The sequence below is a fragment of the Bos javanicus genome, chromosome X (assembly GCF_032452875.1).
Source record: "Bos javanicus breed banteng chromosome X, ARS-OSU_banteng_1.0, whole genome shotgun sequence".
Taxonomy (NCBI): domain Eukaryota; kingdom Metazoa; phylum Chordata; class Mammalia; order Artiodactyla; family Bovidae; genus Bos; species Bos javanicus.
This window is the reverse complement of record NC_083897.1, coordinates 80,382,225-80,403,275: the sequence shown is the minus strand read 5'-3', so window position 1 is coordinate 80,403,275 and position 21,051 is coordinate 80,382,225. Positions and strand designations below refer to the sequence as shown.

Here is a 21,051-nt window from a genome sequence, read left to right as displayed (position 1 = left end):
TGTGGATGGCCTTGGGTGGCTAGGGAGGAGCCCCTCTCACACTAACTCAGTGTAGGACCTGAGAAGACATCTTTCCTCTTTCTGGGCCCCAGTTTCCACATCTCTATTATGTGAGGGGCTGGACTTGGGTCTCTGGCTGCGCACACGCTTCTGGGTCTTCGCTTTCCCAGTCTCACAGCGTAGCTAAGTGAGGCTGGCAGGAAAGATTTGTTGTGGGAGTGAGAGCAAACCACAAAGCAGTATTTACAGTATGATCCCATGCTTTGTTTGGCATCGGAAAACTTCCGGAGAGGTACACCCAAAGTATCATCAGTGCTTGTCTCTGGCATGTGGAAGATGATGTGTTTTTTTTTTTTCCTCTTTCAGTTTGCTTGTATGTTCTGATTTTTCACTTTGATAAACATGTTTTGCTTTTGTAACAAGGAAAAAAAGAAAAGCATAAGAGGAAGAAAGTAAAATTGACATTTTAAAATTAAATTTTATTTATTTATTTTTGGCTGTGCTGGGTCTTCGTTGCTGTGCGGTCTTTTCTCTAGTTGTGGTAAGCGGGGCCACTCTCTCATTGCGGTGCGCTGGCTTCTCATTGCAACGGCTTCTTGTTGTGGAGCACGGGCTGTAGGAGTCAGGCTTCAGTAGCTGCAGCATGTGGGTTCTAGGGCATGGGCTTCAGCAGTTGTGGCACACAGACTTGGTTGCTCTGCAGCATATGGAATCTTCCCATGTCCTCAGCATTGGCAGGTGGATTCTTAATCACTGGACCACCAGGGAAATGCTAAAGTTGACATTTTTTAAAGAGAGATTGCCTAGAGGTCAATAACAGGGAAAGGGAGCAAAAAAGGTAGTCTCTACCAGAGCCAGTAGGAGCACGTGCCAACACACCTTTCAAAACATGAGGTGCGCTCTCCACCAAGGGAGGTTGCATGTCCCAGAAATTGGACTCTGAGATGGAGATGAGTGTGCAGGAAGTTTATTAGGGAGGATCTCAGGATCTGCAGCTTTGGAAAGAGGGTGAAGAAGCAGGATTGTGCAGGTGGGACAAAGCGCACTGCTGTCCTAAGGCCTTGCTCAGTCAACCTAAGCGGGAGTCTCTGGCTCTGAGCCGACAATTCAGAGTTGGCCTGACTGGGGATGAAAGAGCCACCCTAGGAAGAAGGTATGACATTTGACAAGGAATCCCCACAGATTCCCCAAAGCAAAGGAATCCCCAAGGAAAGCAAAGGAATCCCCAAAGCAGTACAATGCTGCCTAAGGCAGCTCTGTAAACACTTAGGAGACTAAATTGTTTGTCCCTGAGGTGAGATCTGGGCAGGACATCAGTGTCTGCTATTAGGAGACTGCCTGGCAAAGGAGACCTCCATGAAGGGCAAGGCTGTAGGTTAGAGGGGTTTTCAAAGAGGAAAGCATCATTTTTGAATTCAGATGCCTGGCTGCCCTCCCATTCTGAGCTCTAATCTCTATTCCGATTTGTCTCCCCAGGCAGTGACCTTTGAGGGCCACTGATGGGCCAGCCTTTAGTTTAGGTGCTTTCCACGATCCACAACACTACTCCCAGCTTTATCTCCTAGGATACTTTCATTGCTCTGGAATACAGACAGAATGGAAATATTCTGAGCACATTTTATCAATGAGGAATCCTAGGTTCAGAGAGGAGACCCAGCTAAGTTGTGATGACGTAGTCTCAGAGCCAGCTCTGTCCAGCCCCAGGTCCCACCTTCCGTGTCCCTGGTGACACAGCTGCCCAGGCTTTCAAGTGATTTGTTTTGTGATCAAATGGACAAATCTGTTCCTTCTCGTTATTGCCAAACCAGTTTGTTCCCCATGTCCACCAATCATTTTCCAGATGAGCCCGCCTCAATCCTGCAAATCACAAAGTGCACTTTTACTTAGTTGATGCAATATAAAATCGCCCTTCCTCTCCTGGAAAGCTGCTCTCTTTGAAGGGGAGCAGAGCTCTCTTGCACCTGAGCCTCCCCAGTTTGGGGGGACATGGGAGGCTGAAGCCAGTCTGGCTGAGTTAAGCTTGAGTTAATCTTATTAACCTGTGAGATCGATTGGCTGAAGGCACCAGGCAAGTGACAGCACAGGCACTAATTCAGTAGTGACCAGAGCAGCCTGACGGCCAGGGACTAATGTATCAGTCCTTTTTTTAATGGATGGGATTGCACTTAGCTAATTGAGTCTGAGACTGGCGTGAATATGCCCTCTCTTCAGGCAACCCCCTTGTGACATGGTGCTCCTGGGTGGATGTTCTACAGAGGGAATAGTGAGGGAAGAAGAAGCAGGTAGTAAGTGATGCCCCCTTCCTGTAAGCACACTGTAAGGACTGGTTTGGGGACCCAGGTACCTAACTTGCATGCTGCTCTCAGGAGGCAGTGGTTCCCAAATGTGATCCTCACACCAGCAGGGTGAGCATCCCTTGGCGACTTGTGAGAAATGCAGAAGTTTGGACTCTACTCCAAACCTACTCGATTATAAACTCTGGGAGTGGGGTCCAGCGATTTGTGTTTTAAGAGGCCCTCCATGAAATTCTGATTCTCAGTAAAGTCTGAGACTCACTGAAGGAGTTATGAGCACAAACTCTGGCACCAGGCAGCCTGCGTTACTAGCTATGACTTTGGACAAAAGACCTAACTTTTCAGTATCTCAGTTTCTTCATCTGTAAAATGGGGGCCATAATAGTACCTGCCTTACAGGGTTCACAACAATCCTGCAAGATTAAACTTGCAAAGTGCCTAGACCAATGTCTGGGACATGGTAAGGAGCTATATTTATAAATGTTGTTTTTGTGTTGTTCAGTCACTAAGTCATGTCCAGCTCTTTGTGACCCCATGGACTGCAGCACTGGCACCCCACTCCAGTACTCTTGCCTGGAAAATCCCATGGATGGAGGAGCCTGGTGGGCTGCAGTCCATGGGGTCGAGAAGAGTCAGACACGACTGAGCGACTTGACTTTCACTTTTCACTTTCATGCATTGGAGAAGGAAATGGCAACCCACTCCAGTGTTCTTGCCTGGAGAATCCCAGGGACGGGGAGCCTGGTGGGCTGCCATCTCTGGGGTCGCACAGAGTCGGACACGACTGAAGTGACTTAGCAGGGCAGGACTGCAGCACACTAGGCCTCCCTGTCCCTCATCATCTCCCGGATTTTGCCCAAGTTTGTGTCCATTGAATTGGTGATGCTGTCCACCCATCTCATCCTCTGCCACCCTCTTCTCCTTTTGCCTGGTGTAATATTTATATATGTTAACAACTGTTATTGTTGGAAATAATGGAGCCTAGGGCTTCTGTCTGCTCCTTCAGCATGACAGTGATTCTAAGTAAAAAACAGGGTTGTAAAGTTTCTATGATTTGATAAGTAAAAAAAATAATGGTACAAAATTGTATCTTTACTGTTATTGTACTTATGTAAAACTGTGTATGCACATGAACAGGGTAAAATCATGGGCGATTTCTTTCTCTAATCACAAACATTTACATGTGATTAAATACATCTTTGGAATCAAAATATTAAATAAATCAGATTAGACAAGAAAAATGTATTTCATCATAGACAACCAATGGGTGGAGTTGAAGAAAAGACTGCTCTAGAGCACTCAAGGTATAGTTGCCATATGTTGTCCCTATCTCCATTCAGGTACAGGAGGGCAAAACTAAAGTCCCTCAAGGTTAAAATGGAAGAGATGTGAGCCAGAGTCTGGTCCAAATAAAGAACCTCAATAATGGCACCAAAGATGGCTGGGAGGTGGGCATGAGGGCTGGACAGTGAACTCATCCTCAGAAAGGGAGAAACATTCCAGCTGAGACTCAGCATGGCCTTGGGAGCTCAGACCTTGCTGATTTCTTGGAAACATCTGAATATTTGGTGAGAGCTTCAACTAGATCTCCATCTCTAAAGGGAATAAGTCCAGCTAGCTGGCATGTCTATATCCCCATCTTTCCACCTGCATATATATTTAGGTACCAGAGGACTCCTGATTGGACTGTAAAATCCTAGCATAAGGTCAAAATAGCTGACTTTAGGATCAAGGTCGAGGTCAGATTGCTGGGGTAGGTATGTAGTAAGTTGGAAACTTCAGGCAAGTGTGCTACTCTCAACTCTACTTTCCTCTTTTAAACTCTGCTACTTAGAACAACGACTCTCCAGTTAGAGTTTACTAAGATCTCTACAAGCAGTATTTCTTTGTACCTTGGTAACCAGTTTACTTTTAAATGGTAGCATATCTGTTGATACATGGTCACTATGGAATCTACTAAGACATACTAGAATTTCTGCAGTTTATCAATTAGCTACCATGATCTTGGGCTTCCCTCGTGGCTCAAAGGTAAAGAATCCGCAAGAGACACAGTTGATCCCTGGGTTGGGAAGATCCCCTAAAGAAGGAAATGGCAACCCACTCCAGTATTCTTGCCTGGAGAATCTCATGGACAGAGGGGCCTGGCACAAAAGGGCTGCAAAGAGTCAGACAAGACTTAGTCACTAAACAACAACAACGCTGATCTCATCTTGTGGCCTTTGTTTTGACACTTGAGTATGATATTGTGGTACACTTCTGACTTACCAAGGTTCTTTTTCATGTATATAACAGCTTTACTGAGACATAATGCATGCATTTACCATACAGTTCACACATTTTAAAATGTACAATTCAGCGGGTTTTAGTATATTTAAAAAGTTGTGCAATTGAACAAGAGTTCTGCAGCAATCGCCCCAATCTTGGAACATTTTCAGTACCCTGAAAGAAACCTTAAACCCCTTCCCAGCCCTAGATAACCACTAATCTACTTACTATCTCTATGGATTTGCCTATTCTGGGCATGCCGTGTAAATAGAATCATTCACTATGTGGCCTTTTGTGTCTGGCTTCTTTGGTGTGGCATAATGTTTTCAAGGTTTATTGATGTTGTAGTATGTCTCATTACTTCATTCCCTTTTATGACTGGATCAGTTCAGTTCAATTCAGTTACTCAGTTCTGTCCAACTCTTTGTGATCCCATGGACTGCAACATGCCAGGTTTCCCTGTCCTTCACCATCTCTCAGAGTTTGCTCAAACTCATATCCTTTGATTCAGTGATGCCATCCAACCATCTCATCCTCAGTCGTCCCCTTCTCTTCCCGCCTTCAATCTTTCCCAGCATCAGGATCTTTCCCAATGAGTCAGCTCTTCTCATCAGGTGGCCTAAGTATTAGAGTTTCAGCTTCAGCATCAGTCCTTCCAATGAATATTCAAAGTTGATTCCCTTTAGGATTAACTGGTTTAATCTTCTTGTTGTCCAAGGGACTCTCAAGAGTCTTCTCCAACACCACAGTTCAAAAGCATCAATTCTTCAGTGCTCAGCCTTCTTTTTGGTCCAACTCTCCCATCTGTACATGACTACTGGAAAAACCATAGCCCTGGCTATATGGACCTTTGTCAGCAAAGTAATGTCTCTGCTTTTTAATGTGCTATTTAGGTTTGTCACAGCTTTTCTTCCAAGGAGCAAGCATCTTTTAATTTCATGGCTGCAGTCACCATCTGCAGTGATTTTGGAGCCCAGAAAAATAAAGTCTTTCACTGTTTCCTTCATTTCCCCATCTATTTGCCATGAAGTAATGATGCCATGATCTTAGTTTTTTGAATGTTGAGTTTTAATCCAGCTTTTTCACTCTCCTCTTTCACCTTCATCAAGAAGCTTTTTAGCTCCTCTTTGCTTTCTGCCATAAGGGTGGTGTCATCTGCATATCTGAGGTTATTGATATTTCTCCTGGCAAACTTGATTCCAGCTTGTGCTTCATCCAGCCTGGCATTTCACATGGTGTACACTACATATAAGCTAAATAAGCAGAGTGACAATATACAGCCTTGACAACAACGACCAGTCTGTTGTTCCATGTCCAGTTCTAACTGTTGATTCTTGACCTATATACAGGTTTCTCAGGAGGCAGGTAAGGTAGCCTGGTATTCCCCTCTCTTTAAGAATTTTCTACAGTTTGTGATCCACACAGTCAAAGGCTTTAGCATATGACTGGATAGTATTCCATTGTATGACTACACCGTATTTTGTGTGTTTTTTATCTATTCATCAGCTGATGCACACAGGTTGCTTCCTCTTTTGGCTATTGTAAATAATGTGGCTATAAATATTCATTTACAAGTTTTTGTGTGGATGTGTATTTTCATTTCACTTGGGGGTATGCCTAGTAATGGAAGTACTGGATTGTATGATGACCCCGTATTTAACATTTTGAGGGACTGACCATTTTCCAAAGCAGCTGCACTATGTTGCATTCCCACCAGCAGTGTGTAAGAGTACCAGTTTTTTCAATCCTCATCAACATTTGTCTGACTTTTTAATTCTAGCCATCCTAGTGGGTGTGGAGTGGGATCTAACTGTGTTTTTTATCTGTATTCTCCTAATGACTAATGATGCTGAACATCTTTTATGTGCTCATTGGCCATTTGTATATCTTGGAGAAATGTCTAATCAGATCTTTTACCCATTTTTGAATTCAGTTATTTGTCTTTTTATTACTGATTTGTAAGAGATGTTTATATATTCTGGATACAAGTATTTTATTAGATACATGGTTTGCAAATATTTTCTGGCATTCTGGAGGCCATTTACTTTTATGTATTTATTTATTTATTGTTGTCCACCTTAAGTCTTTGTTGCAGTGCATGGGCTTTCTCCAGCTATGGCAAGTGGGGGCTGCTCTTTAATTGTGGTGTGTGGGCTTCTCGTGGTGGTGGGTTCTCTTTGTTGTGGAGCATAGGCTCTAGAGTGTGCAGGCTTTAGCAACTGTGCGTGGGCTCAGTAGTTGTGGGGCACACACTTAGCTGCCTCGTGATATGTGGGATCTTCCTGGACCAGGGATGGAACCTGTGTCCCCTGAATTGGCAGGTGGATTCTTAACCACTGGATGGCCAGAGAAGTCCAGACTTTTTTACTTGCTCAATGGCATTATTTATAACACATTTTTTAAATTTTTTAATAAATTCCAGTTTATTTTTTCTTTTGTTATTTGTGCAATGTGTCACAACTAAGCAACTGTTGTATAATCCAAAGTCTCAAAAATTTCTATATTTCCTTCTCAGTTTTATAGTTTTAGTTGTTATGTGTAAGCCTTTGATCTAATTTGAGTTTAATTTTGTGTAAGTGTAAGAAAGAATTCCCAAGTTCATGCTTCTACATGTGGAGATCCAGTTGTCCTAATACCACTTGTTGAAAAGACTGTTCTTTCCCCATTGAATGAATTTGGCACCCTTGTCAAAAATCAGTTGGCCATGAGTATTATTTCTGGATTCTCAATTCTGTTCCATTGATCTATATTGCTATCCTTATGCTGCTGCTGCTGCTACGTCACTTCAGTCGTGTCCGACTCCGTGCGACCCCATAGACGGCAGCCCACCAGGCTCCCCCGTCCCTGGGATTCTCCAGGCAAGAACACTGGAGTGGGTTGCCATTTCCTTTTCCAATGCACAAAAGTGAAAAGAGAAAGTGAAGTCGCTCAGTCGTGTCCGACCCTCAGCGACCCTATGGACTGCAGCCCACCAGGCTCCTCCGTCCATGGGATTTTCCAGGCAAGAGTACTGGAGTGGGGTGCCACTGCCTTCTCCGATCCTTATGCTAGTAGCACATTGTTTTAATTACTGTGCATGTGTGCTCAGTTGTATCCGACTCTTTGCAACCCCATGGGCTGTAGCCCACCAGGGTCCTCTGTCCGTGAAATTCTGCAGGCAAGAATACTGGGGTGGGTTGCCATTTCCTACTCCCAGGAGCTTTGCATAGAGTTTTGAAATTGGTGGGAAGTGTGAGTCCTCCAACTTTGTTCTTTTTTTAAGTTTGTTTGGGTCCCTGGAATTTCCATATGAATTTTAACATCAGCCTGTCAATTTCTACAAGGAATTCAACTGGACTTCTGATCCAAATTGCATTCAATCTGTAGATCATTTTAGAGAGTATTGCCGTCTTAACAATGTTAAGTATTTGGTCTTTCCATCTGTTTCAGTCTTCTTTCTTTTGTAAGTTTTCAGTGTACAAGTCTGGCACCACTTTTGTTTAATTTTTTCTAAGTGTTTTATTCTTTTGATGATATTGTAAATGGAGTTATTTTCTTAATTTTACTCCAGATTGTTCATTACACGTATATAACAATACAATTTTTATATTGAGTTCATATTCTACAACTTTGTTGAATTCATCCACTACTTTGAATAGTTTTTAGTGGATTCCTTAGAATGTCTATATACAGGATCATGTCATCTGTCCTTCTTCCTTTCCAGTCTTTCCAGTGCCTTTTATTTCTTTTTCCTATCAAATTGCTCTGGCTAGAACCTCCAGTACAATGTCAAGCAGAAGTGGCAAGAGAGGATACCCTTGTCCATTCCTGGTCTTGAGGGAAAACTTCTAGCATTTCACTATTTTGATGTTCTTGTGGGTTTTTCACAGATGCCCTTTGTCAACTTGGAAAACTTTCTTTCTATTTCTATTGGTTGACAGTATTTTTTAATCATGAAAGGGTGTTGGATTTTGTCAAGTCCTTTCTCTGTGCCTTGAAATAATTATGTTTTTGCTTTTTATCCTGTTGATATGCTGTATTTCATAAAATGATTTTCAAACATTACAACAACTGTGCATTCCTGGGATAAATCCTACTTGGCCATGGTGTGTGATCCTTCTTTTTTTAATTTATTTATTTTTAATTGAAGGATAATTGCTTTACAGTATTCTGTTGGTTTCTGCCATATGTCAACATAAATCAGCCATAGATATACATATGTCCCCTCCCTCTTCAACCTCTCTGCCACTTCCCACCCCATCCCACCCCTCTAGGTTGTCACAGAGCCCCAGGTTGAGTTTCCTGAGTCACACAGCAAATTCCCACTGGCTCTCTATTTTACATATGGTAATGTGTATGTTGCTGGATTTGGTTTGCTCATATCTTGTTGAGGATTTTTGTGTCCATAATAAGAAGAGATATCAGTCTGTAGTTTTCTTGTTATGTTTTGTGTCTATTTTTGTTATCAGGATAATACTGGCCTCATAGAATGAGTTGAGAAGTATTACCTCTTCTTCTACATTTTGAAAGAGTTTTTTAAGAATTGACATTAATTCTTCTTTAATTATTTGGTAGAATTCATCAGAGAAGCCATCTGTGTCTGGGCTTTTCTTCATGGGTAGTTTTGATTATTAATTTAATCTCTTTACTTACAACAAATTTATTTGGAGCTTTTGTTTCTTCTTTGTGTCTTTTCAATAGTTTGTGTCTTTCTAAGAATTTATGCATTTCATCTAACTTGTATAATTTATTGTCATACAATTGTTCATAGTATTCTTTTATAATCTTTTTTATTTCTGTAAGGTGGATTGTAATGTCCCCTTTTTAATTTCTGATTCAAGTAATTGGGATCTTCTCACTTTTATTCTTGGTCAATCTAGCTAATCAAAGTTCTTTTGAATTCTCATTTGATCCTCAGTTTCTTTCTGCCTATGTTTGGGAGACTTGGCCGAAGAGTTCTTGGAGACCTAAGAACATACATATATTTCTTTTATAGTCAAAAGAATAAGTCTTCTTCACATTCCAGCACATGAAGCTCTCAATCTAAACCCCCAAAGCGTACTATTCTGTTCCCTTGGCTAACTGAGGCAGATTCATTGTGAACCAGCCTCTTTATTAGCCCCTGGCTATAGTTCATAAGACTATCACAATCTCAACTGCTCGTTTTAGAAATTAAGCTGCAGCCCTTTTAGTACACTGGCCATCAGCCAAGTATTGCTTATTTCTGAATAAATATGGGGACCTGGGGAAGAGCAGAAGGCAGCAGACCCTGGCTAGCTAGAAGCCCCAAGCAAAGCATTGTGAGTAGACCTGAGGCCTGGTCTTGATAAACAGTGCTCTTTGAGTCTTGAATGGGAACAGAGGCAAGTTAGAAAGGCCAGAGGCCTACTGCTGTTCTGACCATTTGTCTCCTTAGCCATGGCACCCAGACTGTGCTGCCCTGGTTGGCAGGGATTCAGCTGACAGGTGGCAAAGTCAGGAAGTCAGGAAAAGGCATTTGGTGTTTTGGGAAAGTGCCAATTTTGACTGGTGGTCTCGGGTGCATAGCACAGTTGGTGATCTTTCCCCTCTCTGCAAGCCTTAAGTCTGACTGGGGTGTTGGGGTTAGAAGCATCTATTATCTCAGAAAATGTCTTTGAGCCAATAAAATGTTCGCTTAAAGATTATTTCCAGACTAATAGGAAATCTGTATGTGCAAGCAAGTCCAAATTTTAAAAGGGAGCAAAACCCACTGAGATTTCACTGGAAAGGAAGTGGCAACAAATCAACTCTTAGGGATGAGTGTGTGGTGAGCTTGAAATTCAAACCAAGTGTGACAGCCTCAGCCCCACCCTGGGCTGCTGACTCAGGACCAAGAGGAAGAAGGAGCTGCCAGACTTCATGATTTCTGTAAACAGTTCTTGAAAGAGAAACCACACACTTGTCTTTCTGCCAGCCCCCAGCTTCTCCTTAGAGCTTAAAATACAGCTATTGTCTTTTCTGTGACACTATAGGGCAGGGCTTCTCAACTTTAGCTCTGTGGACCTCCAAGCAGTTTGTGGAAAGAATTTAGGGGGTCTATGAACTTGGATGGGAAAACTATTTGATCCTTTTCCACTAATCTCTAACAGAAATTGAGCATTTCCTCAAATTGGGAATGTAGGCAGCAAGCCATAATAGTATTAACAGTATCTGTGACTTTATCTGCAATAGAAATCACAAATATTTTCATATCAGATTACAGTTATTGTATCTCTGAAAAGTTATTTATGCTCATCATCACTTCAAAACTTCTAATCTATAGACTTGCCACTCAGTCTTGTAACTTAATGCATTATTAAAGTAATATAACTAGATCACAATTTCTTAAAAGTATTCTTATAACCATTTCAATATGATTCATTTCCTTTGTAATTGTACGCATTATATTTTATGATCTGAAAACCATATTCTGAGGTCCAGAGGTTTGCCCAAACTGCTAGAGGGACCGATGACCAAAAAGAGGCTGAGACCCTCGCCGTATATCTTGGTGCTCTCCTACTCCACTGGCTTCATTTCTGATCTACAGAACTTTCCTTATCTTACTGGAGGGCTCAAAAGCACTTGTGTACTAGTGCTGTGACATTAAGCAAATTCAAATTTCCCTGCTGCTTCTCAATCTGCAAAGTGGGGAATAATAACACTACTGACTTACCTACTTATATAGGGTTGTTGCAATGACTCAATGAGTTAATACATGTAAAGCACTTAGTCCCCAACAAATAGTAACTGCTCATAAGTATTAGTTATTTTTATTATTGTTGTTCATATCAATTATCTCACTAATATATATATATATATATGTCAGTCATTTCACCTCTCTAAGCTCCAGTTTCCTTTAGGAAACTGGAGCTTAGAGAGGTGAAATGACTGACCCAAGGATACACACAAAGAAATGGTAGAGTCAGAGTTCAAAGCCAGGTCTGTGTGATTCTAAGGCCAGCAGAGGTCTCTCTTCACCACATGGCTGATTAGAAGCAACTGCCCATCTCCCCCAAACAGATGGAGACCATCAAGGAGGGAGTCGTTTGGGGATGAACAACAAGCTCTGCACACTCCTGATTTCTCTTCCCCAACTTATTCCTACTGTCCACACCTCCAGCTTGATGGGGGGAGGGGGTGCTCCCAGCTCCACTTATATACCATCAGCCCTCAGGGAGATCTCAGATCTCCCCTCCTCCCAAAGTCTACTGCCAGTGCAGCCCCTACATGTGAAGGGGACAAATGAATACCAAGCTCATTTGGGGTCATGAACCAGCCTCTACTCAAGCCTTACAGAGCATTGGAGTTGGGGGTAGGGGAGCAACTGGGGACTCAGAAATGGATGAGCTTGTCTGGGCAGTGAAAGTGGCATCGAGAAGGAAGTAGTCTGGGAGCAGAGGAGATCACCAGTTGGAGTGGGGCCAGGAGTGCTTATGAATTTTTAAGGCAGAGGGAATAGGCCATGCAAAGGGCCAGAGGCATAAAAGAGTCTGATATGTAAGGAAAGAAGAAAGTAATTCAGGATGTCTGGGGTTTGGATTGAATGGAAGAGGGAAGAAGGTTGGCATGGGCAGATGAGATGGCAGTTTATTTATAACCAGATAGTAAGGAAGGCTGCAGCCATGAAATTAAAAGATGCTTGCTCCTTGGAAGAAGAGTTATGACAACCTAGACAGCATATTCAGAAGCAGAGACATTACTTTGTCAACAAAGGTCCATCTAGTCAAGGCTATAGTTTTTCCAGTAGTCATGTGTGGATGTGAGAGTTGGACTATAAAGAAAGCTGAGTGCAGAAGAATTGATGCTTTTGAACTGTGGTGTTGGAGAAGACTCTTGAGAGTCCCTTGGACTGCAAGGAGATCAAACCAGTCAATCCTAAAGGAAATCAGTCCTGAATATTCATTGGAAGGACTGATGCTGAAGCTGAAACTCCAATACTTTGGCCACCTGATGTGAAAAGCTGACTCATTAGAAAAGATCCTGATGCTGGGAAAGATTGAAGGCGGGAGGAGAGGATGACAGAAGATGAGATGGTTGGATGACGTCACCGACTCAATGGACATGAGTTTGAGTAAACTCCGGGAGTTGGTGATGGACAAAGAGGCCTGGTGTGCTGCAGTCCATGGGGTCCCAAAGAGTCGGACACAACTGAGTGACTGAACTGAACTGAGTGAGGAAGGTCAGAACCTGGTCCACAAATGTTCCAATAGAAGAAGGAGAGCCGTTGAAAGGTTTTTATATAGCAGCAACAGGACCAGATTTGCCTGTTCAAAGAACCATGCCCACCCACCCCACAAGCAAGCTTGCAGAAGGTGGATTGATTAGAAGGGGTAGAGACTAGAGGCTGGTTAGACCAACAGGTAGCGCTACTATAAAGAACCTGCCTGCCAATGCAGGAGACAAAAGAGACTAGGATTGGGAATATCCTCTGGAGAAGGAAATGGCAACCCACTCCAGTATTCTTGCCTGGAGAATCCCACGGACAGAGGAGCCTGGTGAGCTATTGTCCATGGAGTTGCAAAAAAGTCGGACACGACTGAGCAACTAAACAACAACAAACAAGACCAATCCGGAGGCTACTTCAGTAGTGGGCGGAGAGATGAGGCGGGGCTAAACTGGGAAGGGAGGAGCCTGGAGCTTCTGACATTCCCTCGGGTTCAGCCTCTGCGCTAAGTGGTGAGGAGGAGGTGGGATCAGGACCACAATGGCTGGCGGTGCTTGCCCTCCTCAAGTTTCGTTGTGTTTGGAAAGTCGTCTTCACACCAGAAGACAATCTCTATGAATTCACAGGCTAACACCTCCAAGAGCAGAATAAATAAATAGCCAGGGCCCTACTTTCTGGCCCTGCCCTCCTAGGAGAGTAGCTGAGATGAGGGGCCCCAGCTCTACCCCTCTGCGTGGCAGGCAGGAAGGAGAGAGGGGCCTCGAAGAGCAGGTCAGAGCCTGCCCTCAGTCAAAGGAAATATCCACCCTCCTAAGCCTTTCAGAGACTGTTTTCTTCCAAGTAGGTCCCGCTGTTACCAGGGCAACGAAGAACCCTGGGCTTTGTGTTTCTGTCTGTGGAGTCCCTGGGGAGAAGTGATCTGCGGAGCTTTCCCTAGTCTAGGCAGGAAGCAGGAAGTGCTAGCTGGAGGTGGAGCCCCTACTCCCATTTAGAGATAATCTCTTGCCTTGTTAATGCTTTTCTTCATCCCCTGGGAGGGGCCAAGGCCCCAGGGAAGTCAGTTCTGGCAGCCTAGGCTCCGGTGGACCTGGTTTCTCAAGGCCAGGCCCATCTTATGGCACACCTCTCTCAGGAAGTGCAATCTGAGCAAGTGTCCTGGAGGGGGAAGCTCATACCAGGCCATGCTACATGGTGGGGGATCACTGCACAAATATTTCCTGATCCCATACTACACGCTAGTGCAGGATCTCCAGGCTGGCTCCTGCTCCAGGGAGCTCTATGGGAAGGCTCAGAACCAAACTGGCCACTAAATGTCACCTGAGCTGGTTGGTCTCCAAGGCCCTTTTCTGCACTGGGCTGCGCTAGTCATTAGAATTGCCTAGGGAGCTTTTTAGAAATACAAATTCCTGGAGATTCTGATTCCAACAGTGTGGGTGTGAGTGGAGGGTGGAGGCTAAGAGTTCTGGACGTCTAATTGCTAGACCTCACAGTTGAACTCTGCAGATGGAGCAAGTGACCTTAAGCTGCCTCTTCTGGGCTTTTGTTCTATTTCCTTGTTTGGGGCATGCAAATGGACTTCTGTGAGATACAACCTGCTCACTTCCACTGGGCAGCCCAGATCCCAGGTACAGCCTGCTATCTCCTGAGTCCTGCATGCACGCTGTTGCAGCAGCCCTGGACGGTATTAGCATTTCTGGCACCCATGGCACTCTGCTGATTCATCCTGAGCCCCCATCACCTCAGGCCCCCATCAACTTTCAGTTTTTTTTCACAACTTTCTTCTCATCCACATCTTCCCCACTCAGGCTTCTGCAGATGGTTTTGTGAACTTAACTGCAAGATCTCACTGGTGCACCTAGTAAAGGTCATTTCAGCACATCCTTCCAAGCTAGACTGGGAGCGGGTGGCTCCTGATTCCATTTTGGAGGGGGTCCTCTAGTCCTCCAACTTAATGCCATCTGCTAATGCCCTTGGCAGCCTACCTCTAGGTCTCCATCCAGCAGCCCATGTATTCACTCACTTCTTTGTTTATGTACTAAACTGGGGTTGTGATCCTACTGTGTGGATCATGAAATGCTAATACCTGTGCTGAATAGCTGTGTGCTGGGTCCAGGGGACTATATGGATGAGGAAGCTATGTCCTAAGCAGGATTGGGAGTCACACAGGGTCCCAAATCCAGTCAGTGGTGTGACCAGACTGGAATACAGGGCTCTTTTTCCTATTCTCACAGGGCTCCCCACTGCAAGGGTTGGCAAGGCTGAGCCTGCTCTTACTTGCCCCCGCCTCCTTTGACAGGCCATCACGTATGCAATCTGGGATCACCTAGCTCTCCCTGAAATGGCATGAGAAACTCCATTGGGTGCTGGCGACTTTATCTGATCCCCTAAAGCAAAAAGGGGAGCTCCAGTACTCACTGATGCTGCTCATGGCCCCACAGCCTTGTCCTTCCCCAAAAGGGGCAGTTGTCAGCTACACACTCATGCATACTCATCTACATAAACTCAGCCCTGCCACTGGCCTGCCGTGCTCTTCAGGCCCTTCCCTGAAGGACAGAACTGGCTGGTTCTGGAACTTCCAGAGATCGGGCACCTGGTTGCTTTGGCAAAGACCCAGAATCCAGTCAGGTTGAGGCTTGAGCATGTCGGGGGGCTTTCTTGGGAAAAGGCTTGGAGTATCAGAATTGAGAGAGTATAAATCTGGGAGACACAATGACGAGTCCACCATGCAACCTAATATCTCTGAAATTCAGGTCCCTCAGTTCTAAAAGAAGACACCATTACCTTCTTCACTGAGTGTGGGAATGAAATGTGAAAGTGCCTGGCACATGGTCAGAAACACGCTAGTTTCCTCCCTCTTTTCTCCCTCCTTCCCTTTGTTCCTTCCCCATAAAGAGGCAAAGCAAGCACACATCTGATGCCGGGCTTTGTTTCTCACAGCATGTCTGTACGGTGGTGGGCAGGGCAGGACAGACCCTGTTGGAGGGCCAGTAGAGGGAGGCGGAGAGGGGTGAAGCATCGGTAGAGCTGAGGAATGGGCAGCTGTGGTGCTATGATAGCGCCACTTAGCAGCTGTAAACCTTGGGCCAGGCTTTCTCGTTTCTAAGCCTCAGTTTCCTCATCTGTAAGAGGAGAGTGAGATGAGTGAGATAACGGGTGTGAGGTGCCTGGCAGAGCCACTGGTAGGGACTCCATAAGCGTTCTCACCCACTGTCCCAGGTGGGGAAAATTCAGCTCATGGCTGGGAAACTTGAGCAAATCCCAGAATGGGATTCAGTTTCTTCTGACCCCACAGTCTGTGAGGAGCAGTGAATTCTTGCTGGACAGTGTCTGTGTGGACTTGCTCTGAGAGTGTATTTAAAAATCTTCACCAGCTTTCTCATTGATGTCCCATAGCACCATCTAGTGCCAAGAAGTGGAAGGGCCTTCCCTCCTTCCCCTCTCCCTCCCTCCAAAGTCGTGTGTGCGTGTGTGTGTTGTGTTTGGAGGCCAGGGGGACTGCACTGTTACAGGATGGTAAGGCTAGGTCACTCATATCTTTATATTAGTGGAGAACTAATGCTGTTTTTAAAGATGCCTAGTCCCTCCACTTCCCTCCTGACAGCTTCTGCCATTCACAGATTCAGTAGGCTGGAGCCCTTAGTTTGAAGGACTCCAAGGCTTCAGGCTAGGGTTGATCCAGGTGAAGTGCCTGGGAAGTACCTAATGCCTCCTAGGTGGTCTTCTGTGCTTGCTCAATAACCCAGAGAGACACAGTCTTTACACACCCTTTATCTTTTTATTGAGGAGAAAGCTTTAGCATACAGAACAATTTCTCATCTTCACAACACAGTAAAACAACAATAACACAATAACACATTGGTTTCAAACGATTTCTCCCCGGGTCTCTGGGAATCCCTGGGCTGCCCTCATACCCCTGCATGCATACGCCCACCCCCACCCACCCCTCTTTAAACCCAAGAAATAGCCCAAATCCCGTAGTTCCCCTTACAGCTCTTGTGGCTGTTAGATCACAATATTGAAGATCTGAGAAAGGAGGGGAAGAGGGTCAAAGGGGAGCCCAAGCTCCCTTGCCACCAGAGGGCCACAAACCAGCTCACTGCTCATCTGTTCTTGCCCCGGCCGAGGCTACATGGGCTCAGGATGAAAAGCACCATGGGAACAGGCAGGGCCTGTGATGAGGGGTCCCTGGAAGTGTGGGTGCAAGGCACCTGTCCTTTGGACTTCTCTGACGGACATGGGCAGCAAGGCCAGCATGTTGACCATCAGCAAACAGAGTCCACAGCCTTGAAGAATGGCAGGCTTCCTTCTGGAACTCTCTCCTGAGAAAATAGCTGAAAAACAGACAAAATTTTCTTTACAAGGTTATTTACTTTTGAACTGGTGGGGATGGGGAAAACCAGGCAATTGACGTGTCCAACACATTAGGAGAAAGCTCAAATGTTATTCTGTCTGTGTGATTACATAGGTGGCAGCCATTTTAAATCCTGCTGATCAAGAGCTCGCAGATCTCAACTTTGAAAAGACATGGCAAGAACACACTAGAAAGAAAGGCAGCAAAGTGTTAAGAGTGTGGCTCATCTGTGTGGTGGGATTCTGAATGTGGCTTTTGGATCCCCATCATTTTCTCTATTTGCCAAATTTTCTATAATGATTATGTATTACTTTTCTATTTGGAGAAGGGAGTAGCCTTTTTAAAAGATAGCAACAGGTTATAGGAACCTGGCTCCACCAATCCCCAGGCTGAGAAATGTGTGAGCAACAGAAGTGCTTCTTACCTCCCACTGATGAATAGAGACCTCACCGGAAACCAGTCGGAGGACTGGGTTTCTCTGTGACTCCTCTTCCTCCTGCTCCTTTTTCTTGCCTCTGAGCTCAAAATCCTAAGGCTGGGCTGAGGTTATCTGTCAGACTCCAGTGAGGAACAGAGGTTTAATTTACTATGTTTTCTCCCGTCTGGCCACAGACACTTTGGCTGCACTTGCCCAGCTACCAGGCCCTGTGCAGGAAGCCCAGTGTGGAGGGCAGTTCAGGCTATCAGTGGATCTGGCTGCCATTCTGTGGCCAGAGTAACATAGTATGTACTTTTCACTGCTGGACCCAAGGCCAGCAGCAGGTCTCTGTGAAGGCCCCTAGGTTAGGACCCAGAAGCCCCAGGAGTTACTAGGAGGCAGTCAACCTCTTAAACCTCACCATCTGCTCAATGCCCAGCATCAGGCTATGGCTCGCCCCTCATGTGAGAGACATGAGGTCATCCCGGTTGCAAAGCTGCAGGAGGCACAGTCTCTGTAGAGAGAACCTTCCTCTCTCCTCTCAGAACTAAGGAGTCCTTCACGCTGGAGTTGAAGAGCAGGCTTTGGACCTCTCTCTCTCTGGCATTCTGGGAAGGAAAGGAACCCCAAGGATGGCAAATCTTCTGCCAAGACCTATGGCTGGAGACTGCAGTCCAAGGCCTGGCCAGGGGAGGAGACCACCATCCCTAAGGAAAGAGTCACTCCTTACAAGGTCAAATTGAAAATTGAGTTGTTGCTGCTGCTTTCTCCTCCTCCTCCCCGACCTAACTGCCTACCCTTTAGGCAATGCCAAGGAAAGGAGTAGGGCATGGAATATTGGGCTGTGTCCGCTAGGGATGCCCAGGAGAGCAGTGAAGTAAGAGGAAAGGGTCCCAGATCTGGTGAGCTCTGAGGCCCTAAGCCCATGGTCTGTGGGAAGGTGGAACCAGCTTGCTCAGTCAGTTGAAGACAGGTCTCAGCTGGGTGATCCATTGGACATGTGGCTTTGCATTCTCTCACTGGGCTAATTGGAGGGGCATTTTCAGGGCCCTCCTGCTGGAGGGGTGACCTGAAGCAAGTGTAGGCTTCCAGGTACGTTTCTTGATAGCATCCTGCTGTCCACCAATTATACCTAGTAAGTGGCTTCAGTGGCTTTAGAAGTTCAGTGGAGCCTGTCTGGGGCAGAGCAGTGAGCCACTGGGTGAAGTCCAGGTTATCCAGCCAGAGGATTAAACCATAGAACACAGTGTGAATTAACACAGGAGAGGTGAGGGCTTGGAACTAGAGGGGAAATACAAGAGGGTGACCAGTTCATTTATGAGAACAGGCCTAGAAACCTGCTCTCTAGATCCTGGCAGGTATGAGCAGAGTGCACACTAAGAGGACAGCTATCACTGCGCCCTCCTTTGCCGAGTGTCACTCCCCAGTCAAGGTCACAGGATGGTCTGGAGTCCTCCAGGTCTTCTTCTGGTTCTGTAGGTCTGGAACTCCCTTAAGTACTGGTCAGTGAATGAGGCAGGTGTGGCAGCGAAAGCAGGGGCAGGGAACACAGTGGAAGGGTGTGTTGTAGGGGAGGGGGCAGCTCACTCCAGCTCTCACACGCGAATACGGCCCCGTGCAGCCCGGTGGCCCCCCTGCCTCGGAGTGAGGCGAAATAGCACTGGGGGACGGCGTCGAATTTGGCGTTGCCCCAGGCGACCTGCGCGGCGAATTAGCGGCGGCGAACTGTAGAATGGTGAATTGATACCTGGAAGGCCCTCCAGAAGTGGGAGTCGATTCTGGTTCCTCCGTCTGCTGGGCTGTATGATGGGAGGCGTCACATCTAGGAAGTTTTCATGATAGTAGCCGGAAGTCTGGGATGAAGCGTTGGCGTAGGTGGGCTCCATCTCCATCAGTTCATCCAGGTCATCATCTTGGGTCTCATCCTCTGTCTCCTGCTCCTGCTCGGGCTCTTGCTCGGGCTCCTGCTCTGGTTCCTGGAGGCCACCCTCATGTTCCTCTTCTTTCTTATCCTTACTCTGATCTTCCTCCTCCTTCTTCCTCTTCTTCCTCATCCCCTCCTCTTCCTCCTCTTCTTTCTCCTCCTTTTCTTCCGCCTCCTCTTCTTCCTCCTCCTCCTCCCCGTCCTCCTCCCCTTTCTGTTTCAGCTCCTTCCTCATCTCTTCCTCCCTCTTCCTCCTCTTCTCCTCCTCCTCCCCGCTGGTCTCTTGTTGGATTGCTCTCACGCGCCTCCGCTGGTCCTTGTTGAGAATCCTGCGCCTGCGTGCCTCTTCATCTTGATCCCCACTGTGGCACTCTTCTCCCTCTTCACCTTCGAGATTACGGTCTGCTGCAAAAGGGAAGAAGATATTGCGAACCCCAGGGAGTGGCATTGGCTTGGGGACACGCACTTTTCTTTCTATCTCCACACACTCGAGAATCAGCTCGTCCAGGTCGGCCATTTCAGTTGACCATAAGAGCTCCTTGCGGAAGAACTCTGATAAGCCTTTGAGGAACTGGTTTTGAAGGCGGCAGTCATCCCAAGACAAGAATTGAGCCAGGAACTGAAAAGCATCTGCATAGCTGCCCAGGGTACAGTCTCCCTGCTTGAGCTTGCGGATGGCTTTTTTTGCCACGCTTGGGGGAATGGGGCCACAGAATTGCTTACGGATTTCATCTAGGAAGCGCGGAAAGTTAGCATGCAGGGGGCTTCCTTCCTGGGTGACTGAGACGGCCCAGTCCTTGGCTTCACCAGCGAAAAAGGAGATCAGAAAGGCCACCCGCTCAGCGCCCCCGGGGAAATGATCCTCATGGTCGGCTATGAAAGTCTCTAGCTGCATCAAGAATTCAGCCAGGTAGACTGGGTCGCCCGAGAAGGGCTCTATCTCAGGCCGCTCCAGCGGCGGCAGAAGAGGCTGCGGGGGCAGCTCCTTGGCCGGAGGCGGGGGCAGCGCCGGCGGGGGTGGACTGGGCATTGGGGGTGGGTCGGTGGGTGCGCCGGAAGTACTGCAATCCTGGATCACGCTAATCAACAGCTCGTCCGGGGCATACTCGGGCTCGGTGCGCGGGGGAGGCCAGCACAGGAAGGGCAGTTCTCCCTCGGGAGCGGCGTCGATCTCACTGAGCGGGAACTCAAAGTTCTCCTCAGAAAGGGCGGGCACCCCGGGGACCGGCCAGCGCATGTAGCTCGAGACATTGCCCCGCAAGGAATTGACCTCGGCCAGGGCTCTGCCGAGCTGAAGGCCCAGATTGGCATTCTCCCCGCGAAGGGCATTTAATTCTTCTCGCAGGGCCACGTTCGCCATGCGGAGGCTATTGAGATTCCCGGCCGCCTCGGACATCAGGACTAGCCGGGGCTCTGGGGCTGTGAGCAGGGGTGGGATGGGGAGATAGGGCCGTGAGAGGAGCCGGGGGCCGCGGCGGGGCGCGCGGGGGGCCGAGCCACACCCACTGGAGCGAGCTCGGAGGGCCTGGAGGCTCCGCCCGGGGCGCGTTACCTCGTCCCGGGGATCGCAAAGGGCGGGCGGCGGCGGGAGCCGGGAGGCGCCAGGCGGAGGAGGCGGGCGGCGAGGCAGCGAGGCGGCAATCGGGCGGGCGGAGG

At 46.8% G+C, this 21,051-nt stretch overlaps 2 protein-coding genes and 1 long non-coding RNA gene across 3 annotated transcripts in view; 2 read left to right on the top strand and 1 right to left on the bottom strand.

The window, feature by feature from the left end:
* The window catches only part of NHSL2 (NHS like 2), a 311,337-nt gene that overhangs the window by 268,395 nt on the left and 21,891 nt on the right, over positions 1-21,051 (top strand). The gene's annotated exons all lie outside the window — the stretch shown is intronic.
* Positions 1-21,051, top strand: part of LOC133243173 (uncharacterized) — a 136,823-nt gene that overhangs the window by 109,999 nt on the left and 5,773 nt on the right. The window lies entirely within an intron of this gene.
* Positions 16,458-20,941, bottom strand: RTL5 (retrotransposon Gag like 5). Its single transcript, XM_061409723.1, has 2 exons — positions 17,478-20,941; positions 16,458-17,033 (listed from the first exon to the last, which is right to left on the bottom strand). The coding sequence occupies exon 1, from the start codon at positions 20,789-20,791 to the stop codon at positions 19,067-19,069; it is 1,725 nt and encodes a 574-aa protein (XP_061265707.1). The 5' UTR covers positions 20,792-20,941; the 3' UTR covers positions 16,458-17,033; positions 17,478-19,066.